The sequence below is a fragment of the Homalodisca vitripennis genome, chromosome X, assembly GCF_021130785.1.
Source record: "Homalodisca vitripennis isolate AUS2020 chromosome X, UT_GWSS_2.1, whole genome shotgun sequence".
NCBI classification, from domain to species: domain Eukaryota; kingdom Metazoa; phylum Arthropoda; class Insecta; order Hemiptera; family Cicadellidae; genus Homalodisca; species Homalodisca vitripennis.
Window position 1 is genome coordinate 27,913,008 of NC_060215.1, and position 26,716 is coordinate 27,939,723.

At 32.6% G+C, this 26,716-nt stretch overlaps 1 protein-coding gene across 1 annotated transcript in view; it reads right to left on the minus strand.

The window, feature by feature from the left end:
* LOC124368839 (haloacid dehalogenase-like hydrolase domain-containing 5) overlaps positions 1–24,808 on the minus strand; it is a 32,013-nt gene extending 7,205 nt beyond the window's left edge. Inside the window, exons 1-5 of the mRNA XM_046826270.1 lie at positions 24,490–24,808; positions 11,844–12,050; positions 8,546–8,749; positions 4,918–5,129; positions 868–1,056 (exon numbers count right to left, since the gene is read on the minus strand). Coding sequence (XP_046682226.1) covers positions 868–1,056; positions 4,918–5,129; positions 8,546–8,749; positions 11,844–12,050; positions 24,490–24,597 — 920 coding nt within the window. The 5' untranslated portion in view covers positions 24,598–24,808. The remainder of the gene's footprint in view (positions 1–867; positions 1,057–4,917; positions 5,130–8,545; positions 8,750–11,843; positions 12,051–24,489) is intronic.
* Positions 24,809–26,716: the final 1,908 nt, after the last annotated feature.

Consider the following 26,716-nt stretch of genomic DNA (forward strand, 5'->3'; position numbering starts at 1 on the left):
ATGTCACGTGACAATTACGAAATAAAAATGTATAGACCTCCAAAATAAAAATGATATTCATATTAGCCTAATCATCTACAAACATACTAGGGAATAAAAAAACATAAAACTTTAATTATTTGACGTCGTATTTATTTAAGAAAACAACGAATATCAAGGAGACAATATATTGCCACCTGGCGCTTTTCGCATATGTCACCGACGGAAATATATTGACGCCTGGCACTTTTCAGACACAATCTATGGCGGCAATATATTGCTGCCTGGCCTGGAAAGGGTTAAGTAGAGAAATTAATATCATAAATAAAATGAGATCAAAGAGTGGACCCAGTCTCAATTCAGATTGTATGCTTCATAACACAATAAAATCAGTATTATAATTCTACTTCACAGTGAAACTTGAATGTCCTTCTTTAAAATAAGGAAATGTTTTACTTTTATTGCTGTCACAGGTACACTACTAGTAGTACAGGTTCAAGTTAACCCATTGACTCCTGTTCATGTGTTGATGACCGAGTGCTACAAACTATGCTCTTTTGTTGAATTTTACCGTTCCCAAACAAATTATACTTGAAGTATCACAAGACCACATGCATTTCTATTCTGCAAAACTTTTGTAATGACAGGGAGCTGTTTTTAACTTCTGTTTTCCTTGCTCTAACTTATGGAGATGTTTCATTAAGTGAGACTCCGTTTATTAACAATATTGGACATAATTATTTTATAATTAGACAAACCGTTATTGAGGACCTTATTCTGTGATAGTTTTAGTATTACATTAGTAACCCAGCAGTCAAGAGGTTAAGAGAGAAGTTAATCAAAACTAAAATACCATTGCTGTATACAATTAGTGACTATGATGCTTACCCAATCGCATAGAGACGCTTTATTCTATTGCCTATTTGTATTTTGTTTGCTTGGTCCATAATTATTTTCTGAGCATATCTGTATGTCAGTTCACTTGGCTTCCCAATTAAAGCTTTATATATTAAATCTTTTCCGGTGATTTTTTTATAGAGATCTTCCAAACACAGCAAGAAAGCGCCATGCCCAAACCTGCAACATAAATTTGTAGGTTAATAAAAATTATTATTTATTTTCATAACTTAAATCATAACTGGGATATGACCTCATGACCTGGATGTTTTCCAAAATAGAGAGAGGTTGTATCCTTAAGAGTTGACTGACTGCACTGCCGTGTGAAGGAGGTGAAGTTGGGAACGACTCAGTCAACTCAGAACAGTGGCCATTGAGAATCGAACAATAAGCGTGTCTATTGAAATTGCAACCAGCTCCAGCACACTTAAATATCCTACAAAGTGTGAAATCTGCAGTATTATGCTCCACAGAAAGAGAAGTCTTTTGTTGGCTGGTTGCTGCATAGGGCCTATGGTTCAAACTCAATAAATCAGTTGAACATCACAAAGCAGATCTTCAAATTAAACAAGAGTGAACGCACACGTAAGATGATGAACTGGGTAACCTTGTCTGCCATTACTAACAAATTTATATGGACAGTGAAAATGAGATTCTTTTAGATACACATTTTATTATCGATAGGGTTCACAAGATATGTTTAGATATATCACAATTTTATTTACTGATAATTTCGGAACATTTTGATTTATGAAACAGAAAACTTTTTTTACCGGAAATTCAATCTAAACAACATAATGCAACCTGCATTAAAGGTAGAGAAGTCTTTTTTCAGTTTTTTTGAGGGAGTAATTGAAAATTTGTTGTACTCTATGGCAAAAAACTAATTTTAACCCAGACCTCATATAACTATAACTTTTATTCATCTAACTGTCTATTACAAAAAGCAACTGGATTCGGGCAGATAGTCTTTCCTGAATGATTAAGGTAAGGCTACATGAAATGGGAGTTTCTTTGAAAAATGAATACAAATCATACCCTCAACCACATAAAATGTAATAAGCTTAACCGAGACTTATTATATCCAAAATAAAACTTCGATTTTATTTTACAATAAATACAATCTAACACAATTTACCAATTCTCATACTTCTACTTTCTAAAAATACCTAATACATTTCAATTTCAACATTTCCAAAACATTGCCAGAGTCAAAGACATATAAGAAATGTTAAGAGACTCAAAATACCTTGCCCTCAGAGGGCCTCCAAACTTTCAGCCTTGTGTCAGTGTACAACTATGATAGTTGTTTGTGCCAAATCTACAGCTTTGTGTCAGTGTACAACTATGATAGTTGTTTGTGCCAAATCTACAGCTTTGTGTCAGTGTACAACTATGATAGTTGTTTGTGCCAAATCTACAGCTTTGTGTCAGTGTACAACTATGATAGTTGTTTGTGCCAAATCTACAGCTTTGTGTCAGTGTACAACTATGATAGTTGTTTGTGCCAAATCTACAGCTTTGTGTCAGTGTACAACTATGATAGTTGTTTGTGCCAAATCTACAGCTTTGTGTCAGTGTACAACTATGATAGTTGTTTGTGCCAAATCTACAGCTTTGTGTCAGTGTACAACTATGATAGTTGTTTGTGCCAAATCTACAGCTTTGTGTCAGTGTACAACTATGATAGTTGTTTGTGCCAAATCTACAGCTTTGTGTCAGTGTACAACTATGATAGTTGTTTGTGCCAAATCTACAGCTTTGTGTCAGTGTACAACTCTCATAGTTGTTTGTGAAAAATCTGCAGCCTTGTGTCAGTGTACAATAATGGCATAGTATTAATTCGCAATATAGATTTTTACTTAATTTGTTTTAATGTTAGAAAAATATTGTCTGATCGTGAATTAATAGCTAATATACAAAAACGATGATATCTCTTATTTACCGGTAGTATACTAATGCTTTCTATGAAAAATATATGACATATCATTTATTAGATCAGACAAGAAACCACTGACTACATAATTTATAAAATAATGTTTAATTATTTTAATGATGTTGTATAGAATATTCTTTAAATGCCCCTTGTAACCCTTGTGTTTTATATTTTGAGAATAACATGAGTTATTTTTGCCTTCGTATGATTCTCAAATCAGCTGTGGATCACAGACCATATTGTCTTTGAGAGTTAAGGTAGTATTTGAAACTAATTATAATGGCAAAAATTAGTAGGCTACAATTACACGGGATGTTTCAAGTAGGCTGTCTCTAATTAATTGCAAGCCAATTTATTGATGGAAATTGTTGAACTTAATAAATTCAAAATACAGTAAAATCAGTTATGGTCTTTAAATACCCCTATTATTTATTCGGTTCCTTCCAAATTTTAAATCTCTCTTGAAAAAAAAACAAGATTTGAAAACGTAAAAGAAATGAACAAAATGAGGTGAAAGTCCTATATACGAGGCGTGTTCAGAAAGTAAGTACCTATACATTCTACTGCCGCCGTAGCGCTGCAATCGGTTTTCCGCACATGCGTACTAGTCGTCCTTGTTCACTGGCTATCGACTCACGCCATTTTAGTTATTATACTGTTGTTTTCATTTTTATCTGAACGTTTAAGACAATTAGTGATCCCGCCGATTGTGAGATTCATTCTGTAATAAGACTTTTGAACGTAAGGAATGTGATAACAGCTGAAATTTATCGTCAACTTCGAGATATTTACGTGGAAGACGTGATCAGTGAAGGAATAGTGAGAAAGTGGGTTAGAATGTTCAATGGCGGTCGAATAATTGTGCATGATGAGAGTTGGAGCGGTTGGCCTTCTCTCATCACCGACGATCTGTTAAGAGCAAACAAATCCAAACGAAAAAAATGTGTTCCCGATGGGTTCCAAAAATGCTCACTGACATGCACAAAACCTAGAGACTCGGAAGTGCTTTGACTTTTCTCACACGGTACAGTGATGATGGTGAGGATTCTTTAAACAAAATTGTGACAGGTGATGAAAGATAGGTCCGTCATGTCACAACGGAATCCAAACAATAGAGCACATGCAATCCCCGAAAAAACAAAAATTCAAGACGACAATGTCTGCACAAAACATTATGTGCACTGTCTTTTGGGATCGAAAAGGTGTTTAACTGATTGATTTTCACCCAAGAGGTGAAACCATTAATGTGACAAGGTTTGCGAAACCTTAAGAAAACTAAGGCGAGCAATTCAAAACAAACGGAGAGGATTGCTCAGTAACGAAATTGTGTTGCTCCATGACAATGCTTGGCCCCATACCACTGGTGACACTCAAACACTGGTTTCGACAATTTCGTTGGGAGCAGTCCGATCACCTGCTCTACAGCTCGGATTTGGCACCATCCGACTACCACTTGTTCCTGCACATGAAGCGCGAGCTAGGCGGCCAACACTTTGAAACCGATGATGAAGTGAAAACTGCCATGGAGTCGTGGCTCTATTCATTGGCAGGAACCTTCTACGAAGAAGGTATAGACAAATTGGTCACCCGCTACGACAAGTGTTTGAACATCGGTGGAAACTATGTCGAAAAATAGTTATGATTTGGGCTTTCATGTAGAAATAAAATTATGTTGAAAACAAATTGTTTTACTTGTTTTTTTTTTTAATTTGTACTTACTTTTTGAACATGCCTCGTATTAAAATATAAGTTGAAGGAATGTTTCTCAAAGTGAAAGGACAACCGGAAGAATGTAGTAATCTAAGTTAAAGTAATATTGAAGAGGTCTAATAGTATTATGTCTTCTACAGCATACAGTTGAAGGCTTTCCTGACAGATCTATGTGTTTAAAGGAAAAATTTATTTTCATGCTAGGAACACACTTATTTAAAATTATACAAATCTGGGGTAACCCTATAACATCATCAATATATACAAAACATAAATGTACTCTGTTGATCAAGTTAGCTGATCATTATACAGAGTAGATTTGATTACCAAAAGAAATAATTTAAATCAAAAGCAAACTATGTTTTTTTAATTAGGAAGGATAGGCGCAGACTTGCCTAGGCATATTTGCTTCCGCCATCCATTGCAGATCCATATTGCACGCCAACACGGGGATGTGGGGGTACGTGTGGTGCACGGGGACAGTACGGGGGTCCCCGTTTGTCATTAGTACATCAATTAACAGCTGCAGCACTGTCTCCCACCTCACAGGCTCTCCAAACAGCACGACTGCTTCGATCCTTGAGAAGTTGGGGTCGTGACTTACTGGCTATAACATTACAGATGCTATTATTCATTTATTATAACGCAATACCCTTTCCTTCCTTAGGAAATAAACTAGTATAATTTTGTTTGTTTGTTATATAACTAGCTAAAAACAAACAACCGTTTCTAAAAATTAGAATACTGTGTTTGTTTAAAATGAAACAGTGGACAAAACAAAGGTAGTAAACCACCCCAAAAACAATGTTCTATTGATTGAGTGTCAGTATAGAGCTAACTACCACACTGAAAGTCTTTAAGTAAATCCTCTTAAACAGGGAGGATTTCAACTTCCTCCCCTACTACAAGAACCCCCTTCCTCTCCAAAGTCAAAGATATGTTTATTTCATTATCATCAAGATAAGTATGGTCCCAGAGTAATATCTCACTTTAATTTGTAAAAGCCATAAATTTAATTAAATGGATATAAAATCAATTAGGGTTAATTTTTTAAATTTCTACAACAATGCCGGAACCCCATGCTGGAAAACTATAATCTTAAAATTACTAGATATAGTTTATTCAAATTTTAAGGTTAATTATAAAATCGGTTGTAAAGTGAATTACAAAATGTTGCATTACGAAAAATAAGAAATTTCATCTATATAAACAAGTAGAAGAATTAAAAATGGTGCACTAAGATAATGATTAAGAAAAACCATCTAAAGAAATACACAGTTTCAGTCAAAATAGAAAGATTATAAATTCTTTATCAAATCTCCATATAAAAAAATAGTGACTTCTTAGAAAGATTTACACAAGTTTATAAGTAAACTTGAACTTTGAACTTTACATATGATCAAATAACTTAAATTTGTTTGAAAAAGAACTATTTGTTTGTTGCAGAATTTAGAACTAGTACAGTAAAAATTCTAAATAATTACAAATACAAACAAAAATCATACCTAACAAATGTAACTCTGTACTCCAATGATGATGTTTTAAATGTTAATTAAATTAAATCTTACTGAAAGGTAATTGGTTTAATATTCATAACACAGTTCAACACAGCTCACATTGAGCTTTTGTCTTTTTTAAACCTTTTAACTGTTAAAGATTTCCTGAGTTCCAAGAATCTCTTGCTAAACTCAAATAAATCAAATTTTGTATCGTTCAGTACTAAACAATCAAGATTACAATTTGAGCCTAACATATATTTAGAAAATTCAAAATTGAATCAAGTAGACAATACAAAGTTTCTTGGAATAATATTAGATCGGAATTTGGGTTGGGAGAAACATGTTGATTATGTGGTAAAAAAAATGTCCTCCAGTCTATTTGCTTTACGCCAAATGTCAAGGGTGTGTAGCATTGAGACATTGAAAGCCATCTACTTTCGCTATGGTAAATTCCCATATGCCTTACAATATAGGAATATACGGAGCCACAACTAAAAGAAATCTGGACAGAATCTTATTACAACAAAAAAAAGCTCTAAGAATAATTTTTAACCTAAAACAAAGATATACAGTGAAACCATACTTTTTTCAACTTCAAATTTTGACTGTATATGATCTATACATTTATGAAACTGTTTTATACGTAAAAAAATACAACAACCCAATTAGTATTTTAAATCATCATGATCATAATTTAAGACGTAGAAGATATGTGGAACAACATAGGCTGAAGTTTTATGAAAAGAAAACTGGTTTTATTGGCACAAAATTTTTGTTTAACCTTCCTCTCAATATTCAAAATGAGCAAAATTATGAAAAATTCAAAAAACTACTTAAAGATTATTTATTAACATTATCCTTGTATTCTTTTGAAGACTTTTTTTGTTTCAATATGTAAGTAACATTTAAGTATTGTTGGGTATGTTTAGAAATGTATAAAATCCCCTTAAATTACCTAATAATTACCTTAACTAATAACTGTCTTGATTTAAAAATTGTTTTAACTTACTCTGTAGAAGGCTACATAGCCAAATCTTACTTTTTCAGTGAGTGTCAAACTGATTTTTATGTTTTAATATAGCAATTATAAATTTATATTGAGATTTATTGTGACGCTATTCTTGTAATCTGTTACATGGCTGAATAAAGAAATTTTGAATTTGAATTTGAATGTCTATGACTATTAACAAATTTTAATTTTAGCATATGTAACATATATGCATTGATATATATATATATATATTGATATTGGCATAGATGCTATTCATTTTACACATTGTACAATTGTGAATAAAAGAAGTTAAGTATTTACAGACATAGTTGTCACATCAAATTTAGCAACATTTATGTGTTGAGACAAAGAGTGAAAGTAAATTTTTCACAAGTCATACTAAACAGCTCATTTTATTTATGATGTGATTCATAATCCATTTATCATTTAAATAAGCTTCTGTAATCATGAATAAAACAAGATAGCCTATTATGTAATTGGATGAGCAGCACAGCAGTCATACTGGATGACAATTATTATAGAGACATTAGTTGTGCTGTACATCATCTTGTAGCATTCACAGCCAATGTTACTACATTTCGATTGGTATCTTACTGATACAAAGAACATGAATAATACAATTGTCAGTGCTTCATGTTATCAAATAATTTGTGCCAGATGATTTCATATAACCGAGTATAAGCAAAACTTTCTCTTATTGAGGTTGATAATTCATTTCCAAAATATAGTAATTACAGAGTGTTCCTGAACCTACATAAAACCTCTCGGGTGCATTTGTCTGGACATCAATATAATATTGGTTCTTTCCACAAACTTTGGTTTGTGAGTGATTTTTTTTAACTGCATGTATCCAAAGTTAAAAAAACATCGATCATTCTATCGGAAGGTTCATCAGCACTTTGTTGAGATGAGGCTTTCGATTTCAGGCTAAATTTCTGAGCAACTACTAAAATCTCATCAGAATAAGAGTTAAAGGATTGTTATCAGCAGATTGTTTTTGGGTACTTTCAAAGTTTAAATATTCAAAAACATATTAATATGCTAATATTTATAACATGGATATTAGCATCAAAGACACCATTGATCAACATATACAGATTGTTTTATGTCAACGTATAGCGATATAACCATAGCGTTTCAACTTCAAAAGAAAAATTGATTCTGCCTTAACAGAAAGCAATTCTTATTATTTTTTCACATAGGACAAGAAGCTAAAGAAACTCTCAGAGTCTAAATCAGGAGGTAGATTTTAAAGAATCTATAGTTTAAATTGATAGGCTGTATAAATACTAGTAACGGATGATATACAAAATTATCTTCAGTTTTAACAAAGACATACATAAAGCGTAGTTCTCATTTGCCACCTATAAAGTCTGTTTTGAACAGACAACAAAGACAAAGATTGTACTTTAGGCAGTATATAACAGAAAATCAGATATAAACACAGATTATTCATTTGCACATATTGTTCAAAAGTGAAACTGTAAAAGAACGGGTGCATTCATATAATACCTGAGAGACTCTCCTCTTATGGTCAACAGCGTCTAGCAAAGGAAATGCCTTCCTTACGTCATCGATGGTAACAATGCTCTTGAAGCCCAATCTCCTGGATATTTCTTCGATAGGCCCCTGGCCAGACACCAGCACATTCTTGTCATGGTACTCGTTGAAGACTTTGAGAGGACTGTGTGCCATAACAACATGTTCCTCCGTTACCTGCTCATCGACACAAACAATTATATCAATAGGTAAAAGAACAAAATCACTCAAAAAGGTTGATTTCCAAGTTCACTTACAATTGTGCAAAATTGTTATAACTGTAGCAAATCTTTCAACCCTGCAATTGTCTGTCGTCAAAATTTGTGACAACTTAGTCATTCCGAAAGTGTCACCAGTGCAAATTATGATGACCTGTACTCTCTGTTTAAAATCGCTTTGCCGGTTATTATTATGGGTCAAATCCAATTTTAAACTATAGTAATCAAAAGCCTGCGAGTTCAATTCATTATAGAAAAATCTACATTTTAATATGACTAATATGACTACACATAAATATGACTAAAATCTATAGAAACTGATTTCATATACAGTAATCCAAATCACAGCACCAAACATTTTAAGCAGAGCTTCCGGTTATTTTATTTTTGTTTGAGATAAAACATTCTTAACGAGGTTAGTTCTTATTTTTGTTTGTTTTTTAAGTTCTTTCAGCATTGAGCATTATTCATACATGGCCACTAAAGACACTGAACTCAATTCCATGTTGCTATTTTCTGAACGTAAATAAATACCAAGGATGGGATTTAGGTATATAAAAGTGTAAGAAAATTTCTAAGAATGACAATTAAAATTTGTAGCCTATTGAAACTTGTTTTAATTTTTAGTACCTGATACTAATTTCTAACAATTCTGATCTTCTTTCTAACTTTCTGATATAACTTAACCATATAACAAACCATCTGCTATAACAACCATCTGTAAGAGTAACAAATTAATGAGTGCGACACTCCAAAGTTACTGCTAGTCACAGCAGAATTCAGAGAATAAATTAAATTACAATCCCATCCAATAGCAGATAATACAATTAAGAACAGCTGTTAACAGGATTAAAAATCGAGAAATTTTTCAGCCTCACTATGAGTTCATATAAAAAATTTTTCTACACAGTCTTCACCAGTAAAAAATGGTATCTTATTCCTGAAGAATCAATTAAGTTTTTCTGTTCACACTGTGTTGAAACATTGTTAACCCTAGAGCTGGTATGAAACGAATTTTCGTCGCCAAAGGCCCGTCCGATTTGGCAAGGACGAATATTCGTCGCCAAAGTAGACATGTACAGTTATTGAAATTGTAGGCAATTAAGGTCATATAAATTATTTTTATTTGATATATTCTGGAAGAGCAATAACTATAGTAATGATTTACTGTTCTTACTTTGATTATTGTCTTCTTTGTTTACCGTAAAACATTGTTTTTTTTTTTTTGGACAGCTGACTTGAACGTAGTACGGGTCAACCACATTGTTGTGAAACTGTAAACAAGTGCCGGGTTTTGTGTTTGAGGTTACGAATCCAATAGTATTTGGTGTTGTTATTACTGTTTTTTTAGCTTTCTTAGGCTATAGTTTTAGTTGTTCAGTATGGGTGAAAACTTTAGAGACCGATCAAATGATCTTAGAGAGCTCGCAGGGCGGGATCTAGTGACGCTGAGTGAAAAATGAAACTTTGTATATATTGTACATATGTAAATAAGGTAAGATTAAAATTTATTATTTTATTTTATTTTTGTTTTAACTGTCATACTTATATAAGTATAAATGCAGTCAAGAGATTATGTTTACCCACGAACAATAATATTTATTTAGAAATGTACGCATTTTTGAAAATAAGTAAATATGGGTGCTTTTTCATACAAAGCCCTGTAACACATACGTTTTGAGGTAAAAGTTACAATAATTATATATTTTTGGAATCAGGACAAAATTTTGAATAAGTTATACAATTACGGTTTTGATGTAAAGCTTATTGCTAAGCAGTTACACAACGGAATATTTACAAAAAAAATTTCTAAAAAACATTTTTCTTACATTTTGTAAAAAAAATAAAAATATGTTTCCATGAAAACATTAAGATATTGTTATTATAATGCTCTCCATATAGTTGTGAATACATTGACATATAATAGTTTATATTTGGACTAAAAGTTATGAAATGTGATACATTATAAGAAACGTCTGCGAGGCTGTTTAAATAGAGCCGCCAGTACAGAGTGACACCATTGCCAGTTCTAGGGTAAATAGGATTAATATTTTTAAATGTTTCACACTGTTGAGTAAACCGAAACATCTGTGAACTGGAGCATATAGGTTATAGTCATGGCAGTGGGTCCATAAGCCTAACAACTAAGATTACTGATTTCTGGAAGTCCAATAAAAATGTCTATACATATAAATGCACCCAGGACATATAGCATCCGAACAAGTAGTAGACTTAAACATTTTTTAGTAGACAATTGTCTTATTTATATAGATTTACTGTGTGTGTTGAAAAAGTATGGAGCGTACATATTTTCTAAAAGTATATCTTTAGAAGTTACTCCTATATGTTTAGGCTTGGAAAAACCTTTAACGATAAAGGATTTATCAATGAATAATATATTACTAAAGTAGAAAATAAGTCAACTGACAATAGATAACAAAATGTATAACGATATTAGAACAAATCCTAACAAAAAGATGCCCAGTGTTGTGTTGCTTAAGTCGTGCTGCAAAGTATAAGAATATAACATAATGTACAGAAGATTGCAATAGGAATAAATCTGATCTATATTCAAGTGGTGTAAGTTGGCAGCAGTAATTTGATTAGTCTGACTATATCACTTTAGCTCTATTGTCATAAGTGGTGGATAATATAATAAGATAAGACAAAACAAGATAAGATAAGATAAGATCAAATTCTTTACTATCATTTAACATTAAAAACATGAAATAAATACTTTCAAATCATATTAAATACATATGAAGTGCATTGTCAAAATATGTACATACATGTTCTCTAAATAAGTAAATAATTCATGCAATATTAATTTTATATATATATATATATAGTTATAATACTAGGAATAATTAACAATAAACTAATATAAAATCAGTTAAAGACAAATCTAACTATTAGTTCAAGCAATAACAATGTTGCAAAATCATGCAATCTTTTTTTTTAAATTGGAAAAGGTAAGCGCTTGGCTGATAATAATAACTCATCTTCATGTGATTTAAACAATACAGTGGCATTAACAAATAGAGAGAAATTACCTTAATGTTCAACCATTCACTGAGCTGTTGGGCCTTATCTCGAGTTAAGCCATTGCCAGCATTTGTCAGAAATACTGTAGGAATACGAAATTTCCCTTCAGAGTTCACCAACTTCTTGAAGGTTTCGGGAACATTGGGAATAACTTTTTTCCCTCTGACAATGACTCCATCTATATCGAACAGCAATCCAAATGAAGGCTCATTGTTCTGAAAAAGCATTACTAGGTTAAAAAAAAAAAAACAATGTACTTAGCAAAATGTTACCGGTTTTCAGGATTTATAATTTTGTTTAAAGTCCCTTGTCTATACCCTTTTGTAAAATGCTAAATTATATAATAATTCTTTACTTTTACAAAGAGGTTAAATTATTGTATATTAAAACGGTTGTCATCAACACTTTCAAAAACAAGATTAATAATTCTAAAGGATATAACAAAAATAGACATCAGCTGAGACATTTACAAACAAGTTGTTTATTAAGGCTAATACTGTGAGATAACACTAAGTAACACTAAAATGCCATAAACAATAATTTCATTCAAAATTTTAAGATAAAAATATCTCACGATTTATTGTTTTAGATATAACTGAACCGGAAAACTAAAGAAAAACTACAACTCCAAGACATGTCAAGAGGGGGACAGAATTTTTCTTTAAAAGTAAAGGCAAAAAGATTACAATGTTGGGATTTTGTGTCATGATAGTAGATTGATTGTATTACAAACAAATTATCATTCATTTAACTACGCACCACAGAAAAACCTTGGATTTGCTTACAGGTCTTTACTAAAAACAAATACTATCAATTGTGGTCAAAGATCAAGTTTAAGACCAGCTCTAGGCTTATATTGTATCTTGTCAAACAATTCAGATACTTGGCATTTATCCTAGTGTGGTCTTAACTGATGCAATTTTGGCTAACTGCCACAATCTGTAAAACTTTAGAGAACCTGAAATTTTTAAATCACTGAAAATGTGAAAATTAATCGGAGTGTTAAATTAAACAAGTGACATTTTTACAAAATTGTTTACATGACAATTTAGATCTTGTGTAAAAGAAATTCATTAATCAACTGGCTAATTAGTTTTAAGGAGATGCAGGGTCACACTACATAGTACATGTAAAACTATCAATACATTGTAAAAATATCTGAATGGATCCATACACCACATTAATAAAAATTTGCACTATTAATCGTAAAAATTGGCGTTTTTACTTAAATGTTTCAAACCAAATAGAAATACTTTTATTCAACCACTATACTGTGCAGAATTATTCTACAGATTGATTGGACACAGATTAATAACTATTAATTTTCCCAAAGCTGACAGTATTTACGATAAAAACTGTTGAAGGCGAAAGACTAACTACAGAAAATCAACAGATAACATTAAAAATAAAAATAAATACATGTCCAAATTCTCCACAACACGTGTTTAACATTACTATAACTTCAAATTGAAACATATAAATATATAAAGTAATACACATTCCAAGGTGTCAAACATCATTTGCTATGTATATTTTGCTTATATTTATGTTAAAACGCATACATATTACAACACTGTTGTTTACTAGGGTAGGGGATGTGCAATAAGTAAAATCGATAGTACAGCCTTGATCAAGTCTCAGCATATTTTTAATGGTACAGACTTAGTATTTTCAGGTAATTTTAATAGTTTTCTTTATCAATTGTGAAGTTTTTATAAAAAATATATTACATTTTCATATTGAAAAAATGTTCAAAGTTTTTTCGACTGAGTGTATGCACTTGCCACATTTAATGCGTTTTCTGCCTCTATCTCCTATAGAAGATGCAATAGGAAGAATATGGTGGAGTTGAGCAAATTGAACTAAATGAAAGCTTTCTAACACTTTATAATATATAACTGAATTATCTCTCATACTTTATGGAATACAAACTTTTTTACAGTGGCAAGAAAACTTGAGTGTTGAAATGCTCAAATATTATTTGGATTTTACTTACCAAATTGTGTTAAATTCAATTCCAGGTGGTGTTAATGATAGTGTTTGTTAAAGACTGTTCTCATGAGTATTTTTTCACTTTTAATTCTCAAACAATTTTTTTTCCTTAAAGATATGTGACAAAATGAACTCATTATGAAATCACTTATACTTAATATTGTGTGATAAAAACAACTTCTCCTCTGCCAGTGATGGTTCTGGCAACAATTGCATAACTTTGTCTGTTATTATGCTCTTGTGTTGCTTTCTGAATATTGAATATGCTTATCTTCTTATTACGAATCTTTTCTAATCCTTCATACTGGTTTGTTGTCAGTGTTTATAGATTTGTATAAAATGTGACTTTTCTTTTTTTAACTCGGCTAAAACCAGTCATCAACCTTTCTTATATTTCCTGGATCTATCATAGTTTCAGTTTCTTTGGCAAATTGTTCATCCTACATATCTTGGATACAAATTCTTTATCATCGCTTGATTTATCAGAACACCTGTCACTGACTGAACTTTCTGAAGTTACATAACTTCTTTTTTCATGCAAAGATTTCTTCCTGTTTGTCTTTTATTTTCCTTCATCATTACAGATTTTTGTATTGTTAAGTATATTCTTTTCTTCTCCCTCTTTATTTCTAAGGCTTAGGACAACATATTCATGAGTTATTACCTCAGCTCCTTGGGCTATTCTTGTTATCTTTGCTTTTTATATTGGTGTACTGCTAGTGATTGTTTGAAGGATAGTTCTAAAAAAACTAGCATTCTGTTTAGAGGTACTTTCTTCATCTTCATTTACACAGCTTACATTTAGGCTTACTAAGTTACTTAAAGTTCCTGGTTGAGGTAATTGAGGCAAACCACCGATGAATTGAGGATCAAGATCTTCAATTAATTGAGGAGTAGTATTTGATGTTGTTTGCTTGAGACACGGTAATCATGATGCTGATCTTCCTATCTTTTTAATCAGATACGCATCTAAAGGATAGATCCCTTTTTTTTAACCATTGGAAATAGTTACTGGTTTTAATTCTTGCCCAGTAAAGAAGAAAACATTTTTGGTTCCTTATTGCTTTATATTGCCCCTGCCCTCTTCCCAAGCCGTTTTAAAAGATTTTAGTTTGATATTTAATTGCCCTTACAATCAAATTTAGATTGATATGGTCATTGTGACCATCATAAATAATTATTATTGGTCTTTCTGGTCTAATGATGTTCAGTAAAATTCTTTCCAAGTAGTTTTTAAAGATATCTGTTTCCATCCGCCATTTTTTTGTTGCTGCGTATTTAGTTCTAGGATGTGCTTGTGGTGAGATCCATTCATCCTACACACGAAATCCTTATCTCCCCCATCTTTGATTTTGACATGTCTAAACAAAAAACTGGTTTCATCTAGGTTTCACATCTGATTTGGAAACACCTTTAAGATGTTTTTTTTTTTAAATTCATAACTGACAAAAGGATGGCAGGGTTTCCTTCAAGTAATTTCATTACCATTTTCAGGTTTCTTAATAGAAATGACTAACTTTTCTTCATCTAAGGAGATTGTTGTTATCATTTCCATACATCTCAGACTTGTGTACTCTTCTGCCTCTTATATGGTCTGATATGTTAGGAATAGATATTTTATATAGTTGACTAGGTTTTCCTAGTTCACATTTCTCATTTTTATCATTCTCCACAACTTTTGCTAAGTCCTCTTTTGAATGACCTAAACCTCTAATAGTTTTTCTTTTATGACTGTTTACTATTTTAAAACTAATTGTAACTACTTTGTATATACTGTCACTACTTTCTCACACTACACCCAACACCTAAAAAGTAAACAAAATTGGTTAGGCATGCAACGCTAAATTAAAATCAAATTATGATACAAAATGTGCAGAAATATGGTTTTAAGCATAAAATTTATGTTGAGGGGCAAGTGCTTACACCAAATGTTACACCATATTAACGGAAAACAGGCAAGTGCACATTTGGTGTAAGCACTTGCCCCGTACTAACGGAAAACAGGCAAGTGCACAATTAGTGTAAGCACTTGCCCTGTACTAACGGAAAAAAGGCAAGTGCACATTTGTTGTAAGCACTTGCCCCGTACTAACGGAAAACAGGCAAGTGCACAATTGGTGTAAGCACTGGCCCCATACTAACGGAAAACAGGCAAGTGCACAATTAGTGTAAGCACTTGCCCCGTATTAACAGAAAAAAGGCAAGTGCACATTTGGTGTATGCACTTGCCCCGTATTAACGGAAAAAAGGCAAGTGCACATTTGGTGTAAGCACATGTCCCGTACTAACAGAAAAAAGGCAAGTGCACATTTGGTGTAAGCACATGCCCCATACTAACGGAAAAAAAGACAAGTGCACATTTTGTGTATTCGATAATAATGAATAGTTCGAGATCTTGGAAAATTCAATCTTTCCTTACACAACATTTATATTACACATAATGTTAATGTTAAAATAGGATTGTAATTCAGATTTTGTTTGAGGTAATTCAAAATTACTATTTACGTCGTTCATAATTCTGAGCTGAAATTCCCAAAGTAAAATAAGGCAATGTTATAACCATCGTCTAATACTATCAGAGTTAACATGATAATTATGTACTGTAAGTAAACTAAAACTTCATTAATAGCCAAAATATCATAAATTTAATCTGTTTAAAAACATCAATAGATCTATACAGGTTATTAGATCAATAAATTAGGTTCCATGCATAAACTGGAAATAGTACATAAAATACAATAATTGTAACCATAAATACATAAATTTTCCAAAAATGCATATAATAATTATATTTAGGACTACAGTTTTAATGTATATTAAATTTTAGCACTGTGAAACTCCCCAAATATTCCATCTATAGAAAGAACTAATCCTCTGACATGAATCCTAACCTGGTTCGTGAACTACTCCTAACCTAGTTACTGAACTATATCTAACCTAGTGCCAGTTCATTAAAAAAACTAAATTAATTATATAATTTGGAAACAAAGATAACAAATACGAAACAAAATCTATAGAATCTACTTAACTGGCATTCTAAAACTACAAATATTGCTTTTAATGAACAAAGTCTACTCAATTTTACAGGACAAATGCAGAAAAATCAAAACTATAAATGACGATACCTCAAAAACATACAAGCCAATTTCGATAAAACTTTCTGACACATTCAATACATACTATACTACAATATAACCCTGATTCTTACGCCTTGCCTATTTTTGGAGCTATATTGATTCTATAATTAACTGCTGGAAGAACAACTCAAAAACAACTTTTTGTTATGGATGGCCGTAACTCAAAAACGTACAAGCCGATTTTGATAAAACTTTCAATACATAGTCTACTATATTGTAGTACCAGCCTAATTCCTAGACCAGACCTATTATATTGATTATATTGGAGTTACACCGATTTTATAAGTTATGTGCTGAAAAAATAAATCTAAGGATGCCCGTACCTCAAAAACAAACAAACTGATTTTGATAAAAATTTCAATACACATTTACCATGGTCTACTATACTACAATATAACCCTCATTCTCAGGCCGTGCATATTTTCCAAGCTATATCAATTTTACATGTAAACTACTAGAAGAACCTGTGGATGGCCGTACCTCAAAAATGTACTAGACAATTTTGATAAAAATCTTTCTAGACACATTCAATATAGAGTCTACTATACTAAAATATAACCATCATTCTTAGGCTGCTCCTATTTTTAGAGCAATATCAATTTACATGTCAACTATTGGAAGAACCTACGGATGATCATACCTCAAAAACGAACAAGCCGCTTTCAATAAAACTTTCAGTACACATTCAATACACAGTTTACTATATATTACTAGCCTCATTCTTAGGCCTGGTACACCTGGCCATAACAGGTGTGACTCGTTTGCCGAGTCACACCGATTTGACAGGATATGGGCTAAAAAACAAATCTATGGATGGCCGTATCTCAAAAACGAACGAGCCGATTTTTATAATACTTTCTACACACATTCAATACATAGTCTACTATACTACTATATAACTGTTATTCTTAGGCTGCACCTATTTTCAGAGCTATATTGATTTTCTTTTTCTATGGGGCGGTCTATTGCCTTGTACTTAAACCTCAAAGGCCTTTTTTGGGCACCCCGGAAGCACATCATGAGGCCTACCAGTCTATGATTTCAGCAGTTCCACAAACCGTAGAAAACAACCTATCAGGTCCTCCTGGGGAAATTCACCATCCTTGTCCAAACTACCAAAGATGGCATACCGCTCTCTTGCTATTGCAGGACAATCAAAGAGCAAGTGTTCGGCAGTTTCATCCTGCTCATCACATATTCTACAGAGCGGATCCTCCCAAAGGATGCCGACTCTGTGAAGATGCTTCTCAAGTCCATGTCTCGTGATCAGACATATAACCCAAAAAAAACATTGATCTACTTAGTGAGAGAAGGTCAGACGCCACTCTGGAGGAAGGCGACTGTAGTACCATTCTGCTCATTCTCAAAACCGGATGCAACCTCCACCTTCTTTCATGTTCAGCGTGAACTCATTTCAAGACAGCTACAAAGGATTCACACTTTGGAATACCTCAGAACGGTTGCCATCAGTGCCTCTAAGTGACGCCTCCTGGTATAGGCAACCACAGCAGCCTTGGTGGGGTTGATAGTAAGGCCCACCCCAGCACACCAGTTTCCCCCTATGTTTAGAGCAACATTGGTCAGTTCCATGACTGTTGTGTTGAACTTGCCACTCACAAGAATCACAGTATCATCTGTATACCCCTATGCAAAGACACCACTACTGTTCAAAGACATGAACAGGTCGTCTACAACTAGGTTACACAGGACCTTGAACTGACACTTGCTCCCATAAGAGTGGTAACAACCACCCTGTCTGTGAGTGACGGTCTTATCCAGTCACATATTTGACCATCAATACCACGTCTGGAGACCGCATTGATAATCGCCTGAGTGCCCGTATTGTCAAAGGCTCCTTCAATATCCAAAAAGAAAAGAGGACAAGACACAAGAATTGGAGTAGAGCCTCAGGTTTAAGAATATCCTAAATGTTTATCTCTCCTTACGCAAAAGGGTGGACAGCTCTCCTAGACCAGAATAAGGAGGATATAAGACTGATATTAGGAATGTTGACAGGACATGGCCCTCTGAGGAAGCACCTTTTGAAGGTAGGCCTTAGTCAGAGCAGCGAATGTAGACTCTGTGGAGAAGAGGAGGAGTCAGCGGAGCACATTTGGTTGGATTGTCCTGCCATCGTAGAGACTCGGAAAAGATACTTGGGAGTATATCTCCTCAGCCCCAAGGACATTAGAGAACAGGAGCCCTTAAATCTGATTGGTTTTTGCAAAAGCCTCGGTCTTTGAGGGCACAAATTAAAGTAAGGGAGGCGCAAAGGTCCATTTAGGACTAAGTGCGGGGACAAACTGTCCTCTTCCCTCAGGAAGAAAAAAAAAAATCCAAAAAGACACCTATGACTACCAGCGTCTCCTCAATTGTGTATACCAGTTGATGCAGGGCCGTGTCGCATGATCTTCCTGGAGTGTAGGCATGCTGAATTGGATGCAGAGGTCGCTACAAAAGAGATCCCTCCCACACAAACCTAGCAATCATCTTCTCCATGGTTTTGAGAAGAAAGGAGGACAGACATATCAGTCTGAAAGACTTAGATGGATCCAGGCTAGCCCTCCCCTGCTTCAGTATAAAAATCTTACATGTAAACTACTGAAAGAACCTATGGATGGCTGTACCTCAAAAACGTACAAGCCGATTTCGATAAAACTTTCTATATACATTTAATGCTTAGTCCATACTATAATACAGGGTGTCTCACAAGTAACCCGACAAATTTCTCAGGTGGTTTCCTCTCATCAAAATAATGAAAAAAACTCATAAACATATGTCCGAAAACGCTTTGTTAGCAGGCTACGGTTAGTGAAAGATTTTGCCCGATTTTCTAAGAAAGGACAGATATAAAGCGAAACTGATGTATTTATGGCATAAAGATAGTTGTTAAATTTATTGGATACTATGAATAATGAACTAAAAAATTTAATAACATATGTCCCAAACCTGTAAGACTACCCATTTCTGAGATATCAGACAAAATGTGCAAAATTTGATTTTGAAAAACATGCTTTGTTTATATTTGAAGTACATTAACTTCATAAAATGGATAATAAACATGCAAACTTGTTAACCAAAACTTTTAGAGAATTTAATTAAAAAGAGAATCATTTAAATAGGCTAGTAATAAACAAACACAAAGTTTAAAAAAGTAATGCTTAACTACATCAACACATATACGAAAAATAAGACAGAAAATGCAATATCTGTTTATTAAATGAACGTTCTTAGTACAAACAAATCATTTTAATTGCTGATCTTTGCTAATCTTTTATTCCAATTTCCATACCTTATAAATGGTGTTCAAAATTATTCCCTCCAAAATTTATGCACAATCTAGACCATTTAACAAAACCACGTATAGCTTTTCTGATAGCATCTTTTAAGTAATTCACAAGTGTTTAAAATTCGGTTCAATAATTCTTCTGTGGAATTAACTGGTTCTGCGTATGAAAGTTGCTTTAAATGATCCCCAAGGTAAGAATTCAAATGATTTATATCAGGGGACCTAGGAGGCCAATTAATTGGTCTACCTCAACCAATCCATCTACCTGGAAAACTTATCTGCAAGTGCTCTCTAACATTTTGTAAATAATGTGCTGGTGCGCCATAATGTTGGAATATCATTTGATGTCTTCGTTCAAATGGTACATCTTCAAGTAGAACTGGCAGTTGATTCTCTAAAAAGTCTTTGTACACAAGACCAGTAAGGCGGTTTTCAAAAACAAATGGACCAATTAAATGGTTCCCAATTATACCACATCATACATTTATTGGAAATCGAATTTGAAAGTTCGACTCTACAACTGCTTTTGGATATTCAGTTAACCACCAGTGACTATTTTTCAAATTTAGAATTCCATATCTTGTAAACATCGATCTGTCCATGAATAAAAGACAACTTACATTATTTCGATTATCTAACACCCATCAACCAAATTATAATCTTAATGCACTGTCACCTGGAGGAAGATTTTGAACTCTTTGCAAACTGATGAAGCTGACTTACATGAGTTTATTTTTGATGCAATATGCCAACAGAGTCAGTCCATTTTAAAAAGACAAAAGCAATTGAAACTGAAGTTCAGACATTGCTGAACATCAAAGAGCCACCAAAAGAAGATGAGCCAAATTTTAAAGTTTTCGAAAACAACCAGCTAGATGCCAATAAAAAATTAGAACAGTGAAGACTCTACTACTCGTGATAGTGCATGTAGGACAGAAAACATATACTTCAATCCTGAAATGGCAAATTTAATTAATAACAAATATTTACAATACTTGCCTTTATGGCCTGATTTGTTACTTCAAAACATACAGAGATTTTTTTGTTCAGAAAGAATGAGCAGTGGTCCTGTAGAGAATTGGTTTTTGAACTAAAGCACATTGTCCTTGCAAGGAACAAACGGCTTAGACCAAATAGATATATAGAATGGTTAGGGCAAATTTTATGTCAATTTATAAAGAAATAACATGAACATAACCAAAGAAGGATGTGCACGTGGTAAGCGGAAACATAAGTTACAAGAGAGACCCAGCATTGAAAAAGAAACATAAATCTGCTCTTCTATCAGGCACTAATTTAAATGTCATAGTTGTCCTGAGAACATGGATATTGTTGAGGACACGTGACAAAGACGAGAAAGAAGGCTAAAGACATTCTTTAACTCACAATATATTCAGTGTATGGGGTTGTCATGTCTCAGTAACAAATAGACATAATTAAGAACAAAGTTCAGCAAAATGATTTAATCGATGATCTTAATTTCTATGTGCCTCTGAATAATGGAGTCGACTATGTTGTTTGTATCTTGAAATGTCTAATTATGTATACTTAGAAGATATGCTAATATTTAACTAAAACAAATAGATTACTTCAGATTTCACCGTAGGTGTTAGTTTTATGCTTCAGATTGCTTACCTACAAACAAACAGCGTAGTGTTTCATGACAGTTTTAGTACTAATGTTCTTGAAAAAGGCAAAAATCATGATAGAGATCACTTTGCGTTACAAAACTAAATAATTACAGAACATAGAACTAAATTGTTTTTTTCCCGTTGACACTTGTGGTGTTCACTGGGTTCTAGTTTATGCTAATATAAAAGAGAAAACATTTTAATATGTATAGATCCTATGGATGATCCATAAAATTAACATTAGGCTCACAGACTGAAAAAGGACATTTGATAGATTCATTACATTTGCGCATTTAACAGAACAAAAAGTGGATAGTGTAAACAAAGGATGGAGATTTATCCAATAAATCATATAGTACAACATGATGGACACAGCTGTGGCGCATTTGTAATGTATTTTATAGAATAGTCAATCTTTTTCTACAAACAGCTAAAGAGCTAACCTTTCCAAGAAATTGTTGCTCCACTCAGAAAGCATGATAAATATATGCTTGCCATATAAAAGGGAATTTTGTAATGGTAAACATTCATTTGAAATGCCTCCATCATACCTTAAATAAAAACGTTTGCTATGTTTTACTATGTTACATTTAAGAAAGTCATTTATATTCTCAATTCAATAATAAAATTTCTTTAGCACCAAACATGTGCCTCCTGGGTAATGCCAAATAAACAAAATAAACCTTGTAATGTTGTAGATGGAGCTTATATTGGTACTGATAACTTACTTACATTAAAACATTAAACCAATATTTAACACTTTTATTATTTTGTGAGGCCTTTCGATATCAAAGATATCTTCTTCAGACACATCACAAAAGTAAATACAAAAAGTGCTAAATATTGGTTTAATGTTTTAATGTAAGTAAGTTAAAATAAACCTTGTTCGTTTTTGAAGTACGGCCATCCATAGATTTGGGTTTTCAGTATTTGACATGTAAAATTTATATAACTCCAATAATAAGTACGGCATAAGAATGAAGGTTATATATATTAGTATAGTAGACTATGTACTGAATATTTATAGAAAAGTTTTATCAAAATCAGCTTGTAAGTTTTTTGAGGTACAGCCATCCATATGTCCTTTCACTAGTTGACATGTAAAATCGATATAGCCCTAAAAATAGGTACGGCCTAAGAATGAAGGTTATATTGTAGACTATGTACTGAATGTTTATAGAAAGTTTGATGAAAATCAGCTCATACGTTATTGACGTACCGTAATCCATAACTTTTTCCTTTATTTGACATGTAAAATCGATATATATCACTGAAAATAGACGTGGCCTATAAATGAGGGCAGTAATATAATATAGTAGACCAAGTATTGAACATGTATAGAAAGTATTATCAATATTGGCTTGAATATTTTTTATGTACAGGACCATCTATAGGGTTTTTGTAGAACTTAGCTACATATGGCGATTATTATCGTAAAAGTAGACTTTGTTCATTTAAAATATGTATTTGTAGCATTTATCTTTACATTATTAAATTAATGTATATTTTGTATGAGTTAAGTTGATGACGTTAGGATTCAGTTAGGAACTAGGTCCGGGTAATCGTTCTTTCTATGGATGCAATCTATAACCAATTTCACGTTACCTTAAATTTAGCTAAAAACATGGTGTGATTTATAACATGACTAGACAATTGCCTTGTATTAATGTATTAATTTTATAAGTATTCTCATTATTAGATTCACTTGGGTCAGCAACCTAGCTTGTGACTGCATCATCAGACATCAAAAAAGATTTCAGACATTTCTAATAGCCTATAAAAAAGATTTATGATAGATTATGTATTTATTTATTTATGGCTATAAAATATGGCTATAAACAGTAAGTGCCTAATAGGTGCACTAATACTGAGCCTAGCCTTCACCTAGGTGACAGATCGTTTTATGTTATATTTCAGTGACATCACAGTTGACATGGAGAAACAAAAAAGTATCACGATGTTCAGCATTTCCTTCTGTGTCCGATGGTCTATAAATCACATTGATATTTAGCCATATACATATTAAGTGAGCGAGCGATGCTATCAACAAAATATCTGTTAATTGCCTGTGTTGGGGTAAAATTTGGTTTATTCTTTACTAAATAGCGAAAACTTGAAGAAGATAGGCTACATTTAAAGTCAATAATAGAGCAAAATGGTCTCTATTACAAGTCCAAACTATACACTGATTTGTAATAGTTAGCTTAGATATTCCAAATCACAAATATAGTGCTGTACTTCTCTTTAACAGAATTACACAGCTTAAAGATTCTCTCTCTCTCTTAGTAATATATTTTCAATTAATTATGTTATTTGTTTGAGAACTTAGAAGTATTTAGCAGGATTTTAAGATGATAAATTTAGGGTTGAGGTTTAATAAGGAATTAAACTTTTAACAGAAGCTGAAACAAAGTTTGTTTCACCTAATTCTCTTACTCAACATTGAAATAAATGTAATTTGTTAGCTTAATTGTAATGCTTACAGAATCTGTTGTAAATTATAAAAATCTAAATGTATAACTCTCTAGAACAACTGGTCTGTCATCGTAGTCACACAAAAACACACAATTATTCTGTAAAACATAATTTGAATACGTTTACATACCTGATTAGAAGAATTATTTCTAAAAAATGAAATTGTTGAGGTTAGGGTCAATTTTTTCACTTCGTGTTGAACACATCTTACACCTCGATAATAAATAAAACCTGCCATTTTAATTTCTTAGGCAATAAAGCATATCAAACAATAAGATAAAACGTTTTCAAAGAAATCAAAACAACATCCCATTGTATGGCCTTTTCACTAACTTATCGTACACAACATTAACCAAGAATGACCCCTCTGCTAGAAGTGATTGTGGAAAAACAGCTGCCAGAAACATCATGTACAGCTGACTTCCAGCTGGTTTGCACGGTGTTAAAAAATCATTCAAACATGTACAATTACAAAACAACACCTTTGACTGTCCACAGCCTTTGACCATCCATGTAGTGGTAGATTGATAGCCAGACACAACTAAGCCATAACTTCGGCCGGTTGGTCGTAAAGTTCACTTTAAACAATTCAATGATTTATGGTGATGTTAAATATAAAAGTGCAATTGGCTGAGTCAATTAACTTGGTTAAATTAAAACTACTATTCAGAGGAAATATCCAATTCACTGAAAAGAAAAATTAAGATAATATAGATAAGTATCGGAAGAAGATTAAGAAATTAAATTATAAATCGTACTTGATTAAGCAACCTGATATAACTGACGGAAGTATCTTAGGGAAATGCTCAATACCAGTAGGTGTCCTAAAATGGCAACAGCGCAGCAGACTTGAAATTAATTAAATTAAAAGATATGCCAAATAATAAATTAACTTTAACAAATACTTGTGCATTCGACGGATTTTTGCAATTTTAGCCTCCTGTTATAACGATAGTGGGGAATTTAGATTTAATAGAATCTAACGATTTCACAGTAGACGAAGAAACAGCTACAACATTGAAGGAGCACTTGTCTTGATTAGTTTCTAATATAATTTCTATAATAAGTTTCTCAGATAATTAAAAATTAATTTGATGTATTTGATTTTATTAAATTTTGACCTAACTAACTATGTTTAGTTTTAATGTGCCAGTCACCTACTTTTATGAGCCTAAATACGTACTTTTATCGTTGGTCCCGACAATATATTTTTTTAATTTTAGGAACTACTTTCCTAAAATTGATGACAGCTTTTTATGGATGACAAATCCATTTGCCAATGACAATTTTTTTAATGTGTCACTGACATCTTCTCACGAGGATTCGCTAATTGAACTGTCATGTGATTTAGAATTAAAGACCTCCTTCAACCAATCAAGTCTTCCTTGTTTCTGGATCAAAGTTAAAACATCAAGTGAATATAAAGAATTAGCAAAAATTGCAATAATGGAACTAACGGTTTTCACAACAACCTATTAATGTGAACGATCCTTTTCAAGTTTGGCATACGTTAAGAATAAATATAGGAAAACGCTCTGTGTTGAAAACAACTTGCCATGGACATTATCTTCATTTAAACCTGACATTGTGGGCATTGTCAATAATGCAAAGCATATCACAAATCTAGTTGATTTTCTTAGTTTTTAGTTAGTGTATTTTAAATTAAAAATCATATCAGAAATCATTATATTATATAATATCTATGAAGGCTACAATATAATTACCGTTTAAATGGCAATAATATAATTTATTTTAGCTACGAATCACCAAAGTTAACCGGAAGTTCAAAGATAAAGTACGAGACTGGCGTAATTGAAATAACTAATTAGAATATTCAATAGACAACATTATTAACAGTTTAACAAGCAGCATACATGTAATAGGTTTAATCAGTAGAGGCTAAAAAACAAAAATGGCTAAAACTAAAAACTAATGGCTATGTAACACCCATGCAGGTTTAATAAATACTAAAAACAAGCACTCCATGCATTAGAAGTAAGAGTTAAAGTCACTCTGAGATAAGGCAAGAAACTAACTTTGATGTAGAATGGGTTTACCAAAAAGAAAGCAGTCAGTATGTTTTTAAATTCTGATGTATTCAAGGTCCGAGGTGAGCCTGGAAGTATATGAACTGCCCCATAGACTTAGCCCATACTGGATTGGGCTTTTAAAAAATGCAAATTATGCTGTATAACATATTCAACAAAGACAGTCCCCTAGTGTTCTCAAGAGATATATTACTCTAGATAACCTACTACATAAAATATGTACATGCTCATGCCAAACTAACTTACTATCTAGGGTTATGCCCACTACCTTTAAAAATATTTACATTACTCAAGCTAAATATCATTTTC